Source organism: Amblyraja radiata, chromosome 16 (genome assembly GCF_010909765.2).
Source record: "Amblyraja radiata isolate CabotCenter1 chromosome 16, sAmbRad1.1.pri, whole genome shotgun sequence".
Taxonomy (NCBI): Eukaryota; Metazoa; Chordata; class Chondrichthyes; order Rajiformes; family Rajidae; genus Amblyraja; species Amblyraja radiata.
In genome coordinates, this window is record NC_045971.1 from 17,001,818 (window position 1) to 17,016,815 (window position 14,998).

General features: G+C 42.7%; 1 protein-coding gene across 1 annotated transcript; it reads left to right on the forward strand.

Annotated features, from left to right (window-relative positions):
* The first annotated feature begins 263 nt into the window (after positions 1-263).
* LOC116981732 (membrane primary amine oxidase-like) lies at positions 264-13,431 on the forward strand. The gene is made up of 5 exons (XM_033034784.1): positions 264-348; positions 4,393-5,235; positions 8,424-8,712; positions 11,398-11,527; positions 12,541-13,431. The coding sequence occupies exons 1-5, from the start codon at positions 264-266 to the stop codon at positions 12,808-12,810; spliced, it is 1,617 nt and encodes a 538-aa protein (XP_032890675.1). The 3' UTR covers positions 12,811-13,431.
* Positions 13,432-14,998: the final 1,567 nt, after the last annotated feature.

Below are 14,998 nucleotides of genomic sequence, written 5' to 3' on the forward strand. Positions count from 1 at the left end.
TGTGTTTAGCAAAAATTGGATAACTTTGGTATACAGTATGTGGATGCTGAATATTTCGTTTCCATGTCAGGCAATGTACTTATGACCCTCAGCATCTAAGGTCAAGTGATGCAGATGGAACAATTCCAGACTCGGAGACTGACATGGTCCCCTCGTGAGGGCAGTGATCATTGTTGCAAAGTGGGAAGTGTGTTTGTTACCTCCACTGTTACTGCAGCAGGGAAGTTAATCCTAACAATAATGGCATCTGTGTACGAAAGTCCATGCTGAGTAGCAAGACCCAGGTCTTCTCCTGGATCTGTGCTTGCCTCAGCCAGACCTACAACAAATACATGTCATTTTCTGCAGGTAAAATAATCTATGTAAAAATTCCCTTCGGATGGGAATGATTTCCACCAATGAGGTAACGTGATACAATGGCCTTGCATCTGCAATAAAACATGGTCCTTTCAAGAGAGTTTATTGTCATGTGTCCCAGATAGGACAATGAAATTCCCCAGACCAGTATTCACGGACTGTCTTTGTTATTATCACATGGTTTGGCAAATTGAAACACAGCTTAAGAAACAGCAACACCATCTTTCTCCAAACCAGATTTCTGTTTAGTTTAGAAACAGCACAGAGACAGGCCCTACAGCCCACCGAGTCTGCACTGACCAGCGATCCCTGCACATTAACATTACTACACATACTACAGGGATCATTTACACTTATTCCAGACCAATTTACATACAAACCTGTACGTCTTCGGAGTGTGGGTGGAAACCGAAGATCTCGGAGAAAGCTCATACCGGTCACGGAGAGAAAGACAAACTCCGTTTTGCACCCGTAGTCGGGATTGAATCCGGGTGTCCGGCGCTGCAAGGGCGGTAAGGCAGCAACTCTACCGCTGTGCCACTGTGCCACCCTTGTTAGGCCGCTTGTGATTTACCTAAACAGTGGACATCCCAATGAGAATAAAACAGGAACAAAACTAAATAGGATGTATTTTAGTTTTGTTTCAAACAACAAAAAGTGCAGGAGAAGTCATTTTTCGTTTCTGTGCGTGGAAACTGCTTCTTGCCTATGCGGTCATAGAGTCATCCAGCATGGAAACAGGCCCTTCAGCCCCATTATGCTGACCAAAATGCCCCATCTAAGTTAGTTCCATTTACCTACATTTGGCCTATATCCTTCTGAACCTTTCCTGTCCATGTATCTGTCCAAATGTATTTTAAATGTTGTTATCATACCTGTGTCAACGACTTCCTCTGGCAGCTTGTTCCATTACCCACCACCTTTCAAGTGAAAAAGTTAACCCTCAGGTTCCTATTAAATCTTTCTCCTCTCACCCTAAACCTATGCCCCCTCGGTTTGGTATGAGAAGAGAATCTGAGAAACACCAGGTAGTTTCTTGCTGTGGACATTAGATTGATTCTAACAGCCCGTATTGAAGACCCTGGTTTGGTCGTAATAGAAACATAGAAACATAGAAAATAGGTGCAGGAGTAGGCCATTCGGCCCTTCGAGCCTGCACCGCCATTCAATATGATCATGGCTGATCATCCAACTCAGTATCCTGTACCTGCCTTCTCTCCATACCCCCTGATCCCTTTAGCCACAAGGGCCACATCTAACTCCCTCTTAAATATAGCCAATGAACTGGCCTCAACTACATTCTGTGGCAGAGAATTCCAGAGATTCACCACTCTGTGTAAAACATCTCAGTCCTAAAAGATTTCCCCTTTATCCTTAAACTGTGACCCCTTGTTCTGGGCTTCCCCAACATCGGGAACAATCTTCCTGCATCTAGCCTGTCCAACCCCTTAAGAATTTTGTACGTTTCTATAAGACCCCCCCTCAATCTTCTAAATTCTAGTGAGTACAAGCCGAGCCTATCCAGTCTTTCTTCATATGAAAGTCCTGACATCCCAGGAATCAGTCTGATGAACCTTCTCTGTACTCCCTCTATGGCAAGAATGTCCTTCCTCAGATTAGGAGACCAAAACTGTACGCAATACTCCAGGTGTGGTCTCACCAAGACCCTGTACAACTGCAGTAGAACCTCCCTGCTCCTATATTCAAATCCTTTTGCTATGAATGCTAACAGACCATTCACTTTCTTCACTGCCTGCTGCATCTGCATGCCTACTTTCAATGACTGGTGTACCATGACACCCAGGTCACGTTGCATCTCCCCCTTTCCTAATCGGCCACCGTTCAGGTAAAAGTCTACTTTCCTGTTTTTGCCACCAAAGTGGATAACCTCACATTTATCCACATTAAACTGCATCTGCCATGCAATTGCCCACTCACCCAGCCTATCCAAGTCATCTTGCAGCCTCCTAGCATCCTCCTCACAGCTAACACTGCCCCCCAGCTTCGTGTCATCCGCAAACTTGGAGATGTTGCATTCAATTCCCTCGCCCAAATCATTAATATATATTGCAAATAGCTGGGGTCCCAGCACTGAGCCTTGTGGTACCCCACTAATCACTGCCTGCCATTCTGAAAAGGACCCGTTAACTCCTACTCTTTGCTTCCTGTCTGTCAGACAGTTCTCTATCCACATCAATACTGAACCCCCAATACCGTGTGCTTTAAGTTACTAATCTCTTATGTGGGACTTTGTCGAATAGGAAGCAATGACATCCTGCATGGAAACAGACCCTTCAGCCCACCGAGTCCATGCTGACCATCCTTCACCTGTTCAAGTAGTTCTTTGTCACCCCACTTTCTCTTTCACTCCTTCCTCATTAGGGGCAATTACTCTACATACCTGCACATCCTGGGATTAGGGAGGAACCCAGAGCACCCGGTGGAAACCCACATGGTCACAGGGAGGAACATGGAAAATTCCACCAGTCAGCACCTGAGGTTGGGATTGAACCTGGGTCTCTGTCGCTGTGAGGTAGAGGCTCTACCACCTGCGCCACTGTGCTGCCACAAACACACAACACTTACAGCCTCGAAAGACAAAGCCAATAGGAACATGGGAACATTGTCATCGTCACTAATGTCGGTTATAAATGGAGCTGTTGTGTAATGCGATGTAACATATTTTACATTCCAGTGGTTTATATATACAATGTACAGGAAGAAAATATCAGCGGGATGTTAAAACTGTTATGGGCCATCTAACAAAAACGAGACAGCATCTTGGGAACTGTCAAGTGTGTTTTATTGTCATATGCCCCGAAATGGAACAATGAAACTTGCAGCAGCACAACAGATATGTAAACATGGCATATTCAAATCTGCAGACCAATATCCAGTGATACCACTGCAGCATTAGCCCAGTGCAGCGAGATCACATGTTCATCACAAATCACCTTACAGGAACCGAGGGAGAAATAGTGAAAGCGATTCTTGAATTCACCATTTCCAGATTGTGTATATGGGAAGGAACTGCAGATGCTGTTTTACACTGAAGATAGACACAAAATGCTTGAGCAACTCAGCGGAACAGGCAGCCTCTCTGGAGAGAAGGAATGGGTGACATTATGGGTTGGGATCCTTCTTCAGACTCAGATGCCCATTCTCCAGCTGAACAAAGGAACACAATACCATCAATGTTTGCCAACGCAATCCGGTGACCAGGACCACTGCTGAGTACAAAAGAGATGGCACCTTCAGTCAATTAACTGGAAATGAAAAGCTGGTCACAATCAAGCTACCGTATATTGTAAGAACCCCTCTGGTTCATTAATGTCATTTTGGAGAGAGAAACCTCCTATCCTTACACTTTCTGCCCAGTAAGTGACTCAAGGCCAGGTTAGGTTTGAGGAACAACACTATGTGGCCCTCTGGTCTCAACATGAACAGTTTCAGACACTGTGGCGCAGCGGTAGATTTGTTGCCATACAGCGAATGCAGCGCCGGAGAATCGGGTCAGTGAGCACTGTTTGGGCCGCACTGACATTCTATGTTATATACTTTTAAATGAACAATTATATGTGGAACTATCAGTGTGATGTCTAATGGGCTTTAAACAATATAATGTTGTTGCTATTGTCAATAAAAGACATATCGAGTGAGAAGGCAGAGTTTGTTTGTGGTCATGAATTAGTGAGAGTCAGACAACTCCAGGCATGAAACCACATCCATTGGGTGAAGTCATTGAGGAGGTTAAGAATGCAGCAGATAGACACAAAGTGGAGTAACTCAGCGGATCAGGCAGTATCTCTGGAGTAAAAGGATGGGTGAGGTTTTGGGTCGGGGCCCTTCTTCAGACTGAAGGAGGGTCCCAACCCAAAACATCATCCATCCTTTTTTGCCAGATGCTGCCTAACCCGCTGAGTTATTCCACCACTTTGTGTCTATGAAATGACATCCGCAGTTCCTTTCTACACATTAAGAATGCAGCAGGTTATCCAAGAGGGTGCTTGTTCTATACAATTATTTGTGCTTCAGAACCGTACCCTGCCCCAAAGTCTACTTCAAAGTCTACTTACAACGGCCAATACTTTGACACTATTGATGAACTAGTGACTCAGTACAACAAGGGGTCTGTGCGGAAGATCCAAAGGACGGATTCGGACCCCAACTACGCCTCGCTGAGACCTCGCCAGAAGTTTCAAACCTACGGCCCCCTCCAGTTCGAGCCACAGGGACCAAGATACCACGTTGTAAACAACCACGTTCGCTACTTTGACTGGGAGTTCGCGTTCCGCCACAGTCCCGCCAGCGGTTTACAGCTGTTTAATATCCGCTTCAGGAAGGAGCGGGTGGTCTACGAGTTGAGCGTCCAGGAGGTGAACTCCGTTTACGGCGGAGAGACGCCAGCTCTGATGAGGACCAAGTTCTTGGACAGTCATTATGGATTTGGGAAAAGTTCCAATGAGCTGGTGAAAGGCGTGGACTGCCCTTACAGCGCCACTTTCCTCCACACTCTCCATCTCATGGATAGCGACCAACCGAAGCGGATCAGGAACTCCATTTGTATCTTTGAGCAAAATCGGGAGATTCCTCTGAGACGCCACTTCTCCAGCTGGTTCATGACCCCATCTTACGGCGCGTTACTGGATAACGTGCTGGTTGTGCGATCAGTGGCGACTGTGGGCAACTATGATTACATCTTTAATTTCGTCTTCCACAACAATGGGGTGATTGAGACCAAGGTATCTCCCACGGGCTACGCTCTAACCTCATTTACTTCCGAAGGTGCAAGTCAGTACGGAACAAAACTTGGAGAGAACGTTGTGGGCAACGTTCACACTCACTTCTTCCACTTCAAGGCTGACCTGGATATATTGGGTAGGTGCCAATGCATTTCAAACGTTCTCGTGTTGACATTTGTATGGGGAGTCATAGAGTCTCATATAGCACGGAAACACGCCCAACTCCTCCACGAGAACTAATGTCCCTGAGCTAGTTCTACTTGCCAGCCTTTGGCCAACATTCGTCTAAACCTTTCTTTCTATAAGATAGATAAAATAACTTTTAAACATTGTCATTATACCTACATCCACTACTTCAGTTTGCACCTCGTTCTTTATACCCACCACCCTCCATGAAATTAAATTGCATCCCACGACCCCTTTAAATCTTTTCTCTCTCACCATCAACTTATGTCATAGAAACATAGAAACACAGAAGATAGGTGCAGGATAGTACAGGGATTGCTAGTCGGCACGGACTCTGTGGGCTGAAGGGCCTGTTTCCATGCTGTATCGCTAAACTAAACTAAACTAAACTAAACACTGACTTGCCATCACCTGCCGGTACCTCTGCTCTGGAACCTCTATAAGTTTATTGACATTTGTACCTCTGGTTCCTCGTTTTATCATTCAGCAGAATTGATATTAATGTTCTGGGGTCAGAGCACCGAACAGACCTAAAAAAATCAGCATGGAAATGTATCGAGGGATAGCGATGAAAAGTACAAAAATAATAATAGAAAATGCTGGAAACTCAGCCAATCAGGATTTTTTTTCAGATTGACTGCGCCTGTAATTTTCTGATTTTCACTTGTAAAACCGTCAAATATGTGTACCTTTGAAGCTTTTCTTTCCTGCAGTTCACTCCCCTCTACTTTCAGTCCGAGGAAGGGTCCTGGCCCGAAAAGTCAACCATCCTTTTTCTCCAGAGATGCTGCCTGACCCGATGAGTTACTCCAGCACTTTGTGTCTATCTTCTGTGTCGCTTTTATTCAGTTTCTGGTATCTGTTATAATACCTCCATATGTAGCCTGGCACTAACTTTTGTTAACTCCCATGCCAAGTGCACTGAGACATCTAACAGATGGTGTTATAAGATTTCGAATTGTTATTGTGGCTTCTTCATCAGAAGGTTTGTGGTGAGACACAGTTTACAGTTACAGTTATCGATTGCACCATCATGTGATCTAGCGTGTTAATGTTCTTTGGCTCAGCAGCCATCTCTGCCACTACATCTTGTTACCACAGAGACACTTCTTGGCTGGGGTGAGTAGCGGAGCCACACAGAGAGATGGGGAGGCAAAGGCTTCCTCCACACCCAACAGGTTGTGATGAGATCTGGTCAACATGTGGATCTGGCTGATCCCCTACAATGGACATGCATAGGGTGGAGTCTTTAGTCCTACAGATAGGCCACTCAGACCACCCAACACCAGCCATCCTCAGCTGCCATTTCTCACTAAGGAATAAGATCATGTCATAAGGAATAGGAGTAGAATTAGGCCATTCGGCCCATCAAGTCTACTCCACCAGTCAATCATGGATGATCTATCTCTCCCTCCTAACTCCATTCTCCTGCCTTCTCCCCATAACATCTGACACCTGTACTAATCAAGAATCTATCTACCTCTGCCTTAAAAGTATCCATTGACTTGGCCTTCAAAGCCTTCTGTGGCAAAGAATTCCACAGATTCACAACCCTCTGACTAAAGAAATTTCTCCTCACCTCCTTTCTAAAAAAAAGTCCTTTAATTCTGTGGCTATGATCTCTAAACCTCCCACTAGTGGAACCATCCTCTCCACATTCACTCTGTCCAAGCCTTTCACTATTCTGTATGTTTCAATGAGCCCCCCCCCTCTCATTCTTCTAAACTGCAGAAAGTACAGGCCCAGAGCCAACAAACGCTTACTATAGGTTAACCTACGAATTCCCGGGAGAGGTACAAGGGTTTGCCTAAAGTTCCCAGTACAGCAAAACAATCAGTCCATTTTTCTCTAGATGCTATAATGAGCCCTTTTAACAGCCTTTCCGCTTTACCCCTTGAATATTGATTTCATTTGCATTCCACTTCCTGGGAATGAATTGAGCATGTTTTTGCATGTTTCGCACTAAACCAATCAAACTGTTGTCCATCTTTATCCTGTGTACGAGAAGCAAAATAAGATTTCCACTGGGAATAACCTGATATTCCTTTTGGAGAATGCGGAGAAATGGACCGAGCAGGTAGCACTGGTCGGCTTGTGTCAGTGGCACAGATCAATCCCACACTGTAGTGAATGACTCAGGAAGTTCCTCAGGTTTATTTTTTGAGCTACAAGTTAAAAAAAAAGAGAGTACAATCCACAAAGTGTTACAGCATATTCTACAGAGTTAAATAAAGGAAATGATTAGAACTGAAAATAATCTTGACGATGTACACAAAGTAACCTCAGAAAGAAACGCACTTTTACGCATTAGGGAAAGGATTCCAGAGTTCTAGAGCGTGAATTTGAGTTGGTCGAAGTAAGATGATACCTGTATTTTAAGAATTAATATCATGATTACTTTGTACTCAATTCAGTTTTATGGTTGAAATGATGTTTGCTATTCGACAATTTAGCAGGTTTGAGCTAGTTGTAGATAAATAAATCCTACAATAAACACTTTCTGGCGTGCCTGCCTTGAAAGAATGATTTCTGAGCATTGAAAAGTGATACGATGCAAAAATTATGATCCTTATCGGGATGAACTGCCATCAAATGGTTATTCATTGTTCCTAACTGGTGGATGAGGTTTGAGCAAATAATTGCCCTTGATAAACTAATTGTAACCAGTGCATTTAAAAATGACAGGCTTAAAAGATTTTATGATTATTATGTGTTATTAATAGAAAATTAACAGTACTGTTTTATGAACATGTTTGACAACAATGTTGGGCAAGGCTGAACATATGTTTAAAATGTGTTCAACTTAAGAAATCTATTCAGCAAGAAACTGGTGCTATGTTCACATGTATTTTAGGCATCCACCACTCTGTAAAAAAAACCTGCCCTGCCCATCTTCTTTAAACGTTACCCCCCTCTCCTTCTAACTGCAACCAGTCTGCATTTCAACCTTGCACTGGTTTGAGTATAAAAGCAACTAATGATTCATAGCATGCTGGACATTATGAGTGCATATTCCGAGCTTGAGCTTGGAATATCTGGATAACGAAGGTCTGATGAGTTGCTCCAGCATTTTGTCTCTTTCCTCTGGTACACACTCTGCTTAACTGTTCATTTAACATTTGCCTCTCTCTGTTATAGGTACATCTAACTCTTTTGAAACTAAAGATGTGGAATATCAACTTAAATCAGTCCCATGGAAGCCTGACGAGAAGGTGCATGTACCCAGTGTGATAAGCAGGATCTTAGATACGGAGAATGAAGCAGCCTTCAGATCTGGAGCAAAATTGCCCAAATACCTGAACTTTGTCAATTTGGCTCAGAAAAATAAGTGGGGCTATTATCGAGGTTACAGGCTTCAGGTGGTGAGCTTCAATCCTGACAGTGTGCCTGAAGACAGTCCAGATGAAAAAGGCATCTCCTGGCAAAGGTATAAATCTTGACCTCTTGCTCATCGAGTCTTCATCTCCTACCAGATTACAAGGAAAATGCAAACTGGCCATTAAATAGTAGACTATATCAGGGGGTTGGTTATAGTTTTGATATCTTGTACATAATATTCATTGGATCTATCATGATAAGACTTCACACATTGGAGACGCCTTAATGTGAGAATGTGTGATCAATTTGTACCTCAGTGCTTATGCAAACTTCCACTTTGGCAGACATTGTACAAATCAAATTGCCATTTGATCTACGGTTTATTAGAACATGCATGACATAAAAAAAAGAAGATATTATGTGATCGGGATTATGAAAAATGTTAATTTTTGGTCTTCTACATCTTTCCGCTTGTCAACCACTTTCAGTCACTTTCAATCTCACTTTTATTTGCATTCCCATCTTTATTCTCCTTCCCTTCTCCCTCTCCGTCTGTCGCTTGTTTCCATCGCTCTGCCAGTGGTCTGGGTGAGCTGTGATTTGGCTTTTCTCCTCTTTGCACTGCACCTTGTCTTATTTTTCCTCCACATTTTCTTTCACTTTTTTTCTGTAGATATCTTCAACGATCTTTATGCATCTTTCCAAAGGGAACAGGTATTTATTTGCATTATTATCCTCTTGCATGCTCGGCCTTCACCCTTTCCTTGTGCCTGATGTTGGAACAGTTTCAGAAGTTTATCACATTTCTCCCTGGCAACAGGTAGTTGTAAAGTTTTCCCATCACCTTGATGCCGTGCATTAGGCAGTGGAGAAGCTACAGACCACTATCTCCACCTCTCACCGCAGCCTTACAGATGGAAAGCTCATAGTAATACTTGTACAATGGATAGACGTACAAAAAACAGACCAATCCTTCTACTTCCTCAGAAGACTAAGGCAATATGACATGTCTCAAATGACACGTACCAATTTCTACAGATGCACTTCCCTCCCTTCACCACCTCCAGTTTAAATTCCATTTGGAATATTTTGGAGGACCAAGAAACCAAGAACCTTAGAAAGCACCCAATCTGGATGCCTGACAGCCTAATTTGGCAACTGTAAGACCCAAGGCAGCAGGAAATTGCAGAGATTTGTGGACGCAGCCCTGCCCATCATGCAAACCAGCCTCCCACCCATTGACTCCATCTATACTTCACACGGCCTTGGAAAAGTAACCAAAATAACCAAGGGCCAACAACACCTCGATCATTCCTTCTTCTCTCCTCCCTGTTGGCAGACAATAGAAAAGTTTATAATCATGTACAATCAGATTAAAAATAGCTTCTACCCTGCTCTTATCAGATTCTTGAATGGACTTCTCACAAGGTAAGGGGACACTCAATCCCCTAATCTGCCCCCTTGTGGACCTTGCACTTTTTTCTATCTGCACTTTCTTTGTAGCTATATCAGCTTGACCTACATTATGTGTATATTCCCTCTGCACTACTTGTACGCTCTACTCGTCTAATGTTTTTAATTTTCATCAAGTAAGGATTTTTTTTCAACAGTCTGAAGAAGGGTCCTAAACAACGCTATCCATGTTCTGCAGAGTTGCTGCCTGACCTGCTCAGTTTCTCCAGCACTGTGGGGGTTTTTTTTTTGTAAAGTGGCATCTGCAGTTCCTTGTTTCTACTTTATTTTTACCTGGTTAGCGTGCAAAGCAAAGTTACTCAATCAATGATCTGTGGTTTGCATAAACATAGATGCAAACATCTCCATACAAACCAATAACTGACAAGAGGATGAAGGTCAGGAATGTGGCACATTCCATTTCCACTTCTGAGATTAGAGTTGCGTTACTAACCCAGAAAAAAATTAGTCTTGCATCTGGTCTTTGTCAAAGCAGATGTGGAGATATTTAAGTGGAATGTGGGGGAAATGTTCTGTTTCCCAGCTCAATAACCACTCATCCAGTAGAAGAGGATCTATGGTTCTTTCTTTGCATATACCTGCCCGCTGTGGCATTTTCACCGGAGGCACTAGCATGTAAACGAGAGTTGAGAGTCAAGACTGTTTTATTGTCATATGTCCTGTAACGGAACAAGTAAATTCTTACTTGCAGCATTTTTACTTACTGTTCAGTATATATATCTATATAGATCTCTATATAAAAAAATATATATATATTCATATATATATATACACACACGCACACGTGCGTGCACACACACACACACACACACACATATATATCTTTATATTTATATATAAAGAGAGAGAGAGAGAGAGAGAGAGAGAGAGAGAGAGATATATATATATATATATATATATATATATATATATATATATATATATAGCAATAATAACAGAAAGACAAAAACAATGACACCAGTCTATGTAGTTCAGAGCTTATTTGGAGGTTGTAGTATTTACTAGCCTGATGATTGTAGGGGGAAAGTTGCTCCTGAACCTGGACGTTACAGTTCTTCCCGATGGCAGGGGTAAAATGAGTGTGTGGCCAGGGTGTTGTGGGTCTCTGATGATGCTGGCTGCCTTTTTGAGGCAGCGACTCCTGTAGATCCCTTCGATGGTGGGGAGGTCAGTAGCCATGATGGACTGGGCAGTGTTCATCACGTTTTGAAATCTTCTTCAATCCTGGGCACTCGAGTTGGTGAAAAATAAGTTAAAGCACTTAGATTTGAGGACATTCTAGCAACAACGCAGGTTAATAATGTTGTTTTATTTATTATAGATACCAGTTGGCAGTGACAAAGAGCAAAGATAACGAGCGAAAGAGCAGCAGCATCTACAATCAGAACAGCATGTGGAAACCACCTGTTTACTTTGCTGACTTCATTAACAATGAAAGCATTAGGAATGAGGTTTGTTCATATGTATTAATATAACGGTTTGTCAGAACCATTTGTCCTTGAGCTGGGGAACATGGATTAGAACCAAACTTCCCCACAGTGAGCGTGAGAAGAGGTGGGCGTGTAAACGACAGGCATCAGATGGACCATGCAATGTTGCACGTCAGGGTACACCTCACAGACTAAAGGTCGTGTGTTGAATAGGCTGATGTCAGCCAGAGCAGCTACTTGGGTGTTATAATTGTTGCGAACAGCCTTTGGCCAAAGAGGACATTTCCTTTAGGCTTCCATATAGACACATAGTGACATAAAAACTGATAAAGGACTTTTGGCCCGTTGAGTCCACACTGGCCATCAAGCACTCGCTTTGCTAATCTCACTTTATTCTCCCTATATTCCCATAAACTCTCCCCTGCACCTCCCCAGATTCTACCACTCACCTACACACTGGGGATAATTTAGTGGCAAAGTAACCTACCGTCCTTCACAGCTGGGATGTGGGACAAAGCTGGGGCAGCCAGGGGCATAGCCACACCAACACAGAGGGAAATGTCCGATTCTGTAGTCTGTAGCCTCCTTTAGCTCTGGTATTTTATTTCATTCACATGTTTAAACTGTAATGTTTTACTCTTAATGTTTTAATGTTTTATGTTTTATTCTTAATTGTTTACTGTATGTCGTGTTGTTACTTGCGAGCAGAACGCCAAGGCAAATTCATTGTATGTGTACATACTTGGCCAATAAACCTCTTCATTCATTCATTCATTCATTCATTCATTCATTCATTCATTCATTCATTCATTCATTCTCCAACGACAGCGCTGGCAGCCAGGACTGTGCATGCTATGGTGCAGAACTACGCAGAAACATGCCCATAATTGGATTAGAACTCAATGCCCTTCTTGTTTAATACTCCCATACATATGGAATCATTCCACTTTGCTAAGGAAAAACAATACTAATGTGATTTGATTTTATTGAAGTTTAAGACGATCAGTAACAACATGCCTATTATTTTCACACAGGACCTGGTGGCCTGGATAACAGCTGGATTCCTCCACATTCCCCACGCAGAAGATGTTCCAAATACTGCCACATCTGGAAATGAAATAGGCTTCATTCTGAAACCACTCAACTATTTTAACCACGATCCCTCTGTTTACTCTCAAGACGCTATTTACATCGATCCAGCCAATCCGGGATGTGAGGATAATCCCATAGCGTGTCTGTCTGACGTTGCATCCTGTAGTCCAAACTTCCCAGAATTTACCTACGGGGAAAACAATGAACATTAACTGAATTGCGTTCAATGTGACTCCATTACAGTGAGTCCCAACCTGTCACTGACCACTACTTTCAACTAAGCATTCTGAAATAATAATTATTAGATCTAATGGTCTGCATGGAATCTTTCCAGGCAGGATAAATATCACATCTCATTTATAGAGTTATAGAGTCATAGCCCATTATCATCTAAACCTTTACTATCCATGTACTTGTATAAATATGTTTTACGCATTGTAATTCCACCCATCTCTACAGCTTATACTCACCTTCCTTTGTATGTAAGCGTTGCACCTCAGCGCTCTTCTAAACCTTTCCCCTCTCTCCTTAAACCTTTGGCCTCTAGTGTTAGACTCTCCTTCCCTGGGGAAAAGATTGTGACCATTCACCTTATCTATGTACCTCATGATTTTGTATACCTCTACTATACAGGTCACCACTCAAGCTCTGTTGTTATTTAGTTTGAAGGGTGGTGATTAATCTGTACATGTCATTATGAAATGACAGAGGAAGTGAGAGGGTAGTTTTTACAAATACCAGTTGCTTCAGAATTTTTTTAATTTTAATTGCCAGGGAATCCTCCTAGGACTACTGTACCAGTGTATATATTTAAAATCTACCAATTGAAAACAGCATCATGTGCTCTGATTCACTTACTATGATTTATTCCAGTCTGATAGAACCAATTGTTGCAATGAGAGGTTGACACTCAAGGACATTGTGTTAAACATTTATTCTCATTCCAGATGGTAGTTGGGTACAGTCCTTGAGAAGTGCCTTACTAAACTCTTTTCACTGGGCTAATGGTTTTTAACAACAAATGATGTTTTTGTTGCATGAGATTTTGAATCTTTACAAGAACTTTACTGGTGTCTTGAGATTGAATTCTATGGTTCCGTTCATTTATTTTTCTTCAGAAGAGATGAATCCATGAGAGAGTTACATCAAGATTCACGATAGAAATTATCTGCAAAGCACCAGGACCATTTTGCATTCTTTTTCCAAATGTGACATCCATCCATCTCCACCGTCAAGCATAGATTTTGTTTGTAAAATGTATCTCCTGAAATTTTGATGTAAAAGTGAAAAGTGCTAGCACTCCTTACGCAAAGGAGCTGTTTCGATGGGATGGACTCATAACGTCATAAGGAATAGGAGTAGAATTAGGCCATTCGACCCATCAAGTCTACTGCCATTCAATCATGGCTGATCTATCTCTCCCTCCTAACCCCATTTTCCTGCCTTCTCCCCATAAACTCTGACACCTGTACTAATCAAGAATCCATCTATCTCTGCCTTAAAAATATCCACTGACTTGGCCTCCACAGCCTTCTATGGCAAATAATTCTACAGATTCACCACCCTCTGACTAAAGACTCCACCTGAACCCCGCAGGGACTAGGGTCCTAGCAAATAGCATAACTAGGGTGGTAGACAGGGCTCTAAAGTACACAGTGGGGCAGCGGTAGGGGTGGGTGGGGGAGAGTGCGTTAAACAGTTTGGAGAAGTGTGAATGAAGCTAAAGGGAAGGAGAGCACAGGAGAGGTTACTGAAGTCTCCAGGATAAGAAATAGGACATAAAGTTTAGAAAGGGATGAGTCTAATGTTAGGCAGCATGGGGACCAATATGAGAAGAGGAGCAATGAAAACAACACTGAAGGTGATATATTTGAATGCAGTATGTGAAACAAGGTGGATGAGCTTATAGCATGGTTAGAAATTGGCATGTATGATATTGTGGACATCACAGAGCATTGGCTAAAAGAGGATCGGAGCTGAAGGCTGAACATCCGAGGACACACAATCTATAGACAAGGCAGGCCGGTGGGCAGAGGGGGTAGGATTGCTCTGTTGGTAAGGAATGAAATCTAATCCTTAGCGAGAAACGACATAAGATCAGAAGATGTGGGGAATCCTTATGGGTAGAGTTAACAAACTGCAAGGGTATAAAGACCCTGGTGGGTGTTATATACAGGAACCGAACAGTAACCGGAATGTAGGGTAGAAAGATGATAGGAAAGGCATGTAAGAAAGGCAAGGAGGATGTTCTTTAGCCACAGGGTGGTGAATCGGTGGAATTATTTGTCGCTGACAATTGTGGAGGCCAAGTCATTGGGTATTTTTAAAGCGCACATTGATAGGTTCTTGATTAGTAAGGGCCAGAACGGTTATGGGGAGTCGGTAGGAGGATGGGGTTGA

Bases quoted from the DNA above. Each gene is read 5' to 3' on its own strand.
- LOC116981732 (XM_033034784.1), top strand. From the start codon at position 264: ATGCTGAGTAGCAAGACCCAGGTCTTCTCCTGGATCTGTGCTTGCCTC. The intron at 349-4,392 runs GTAAAATAATCT...TTTGTGCTTCAG, and splicing joins ATACATGTCATTTTCTGCAG to AACCGTACCCTGCCCCAAAG. The intron at 8,713-11,397 runs GTATAAATCTTG...TATTTATTATAG, and splicing joins AAAGGCATCTCCTGGCAAAG to ATACCAGTTGGCAGTGACAA.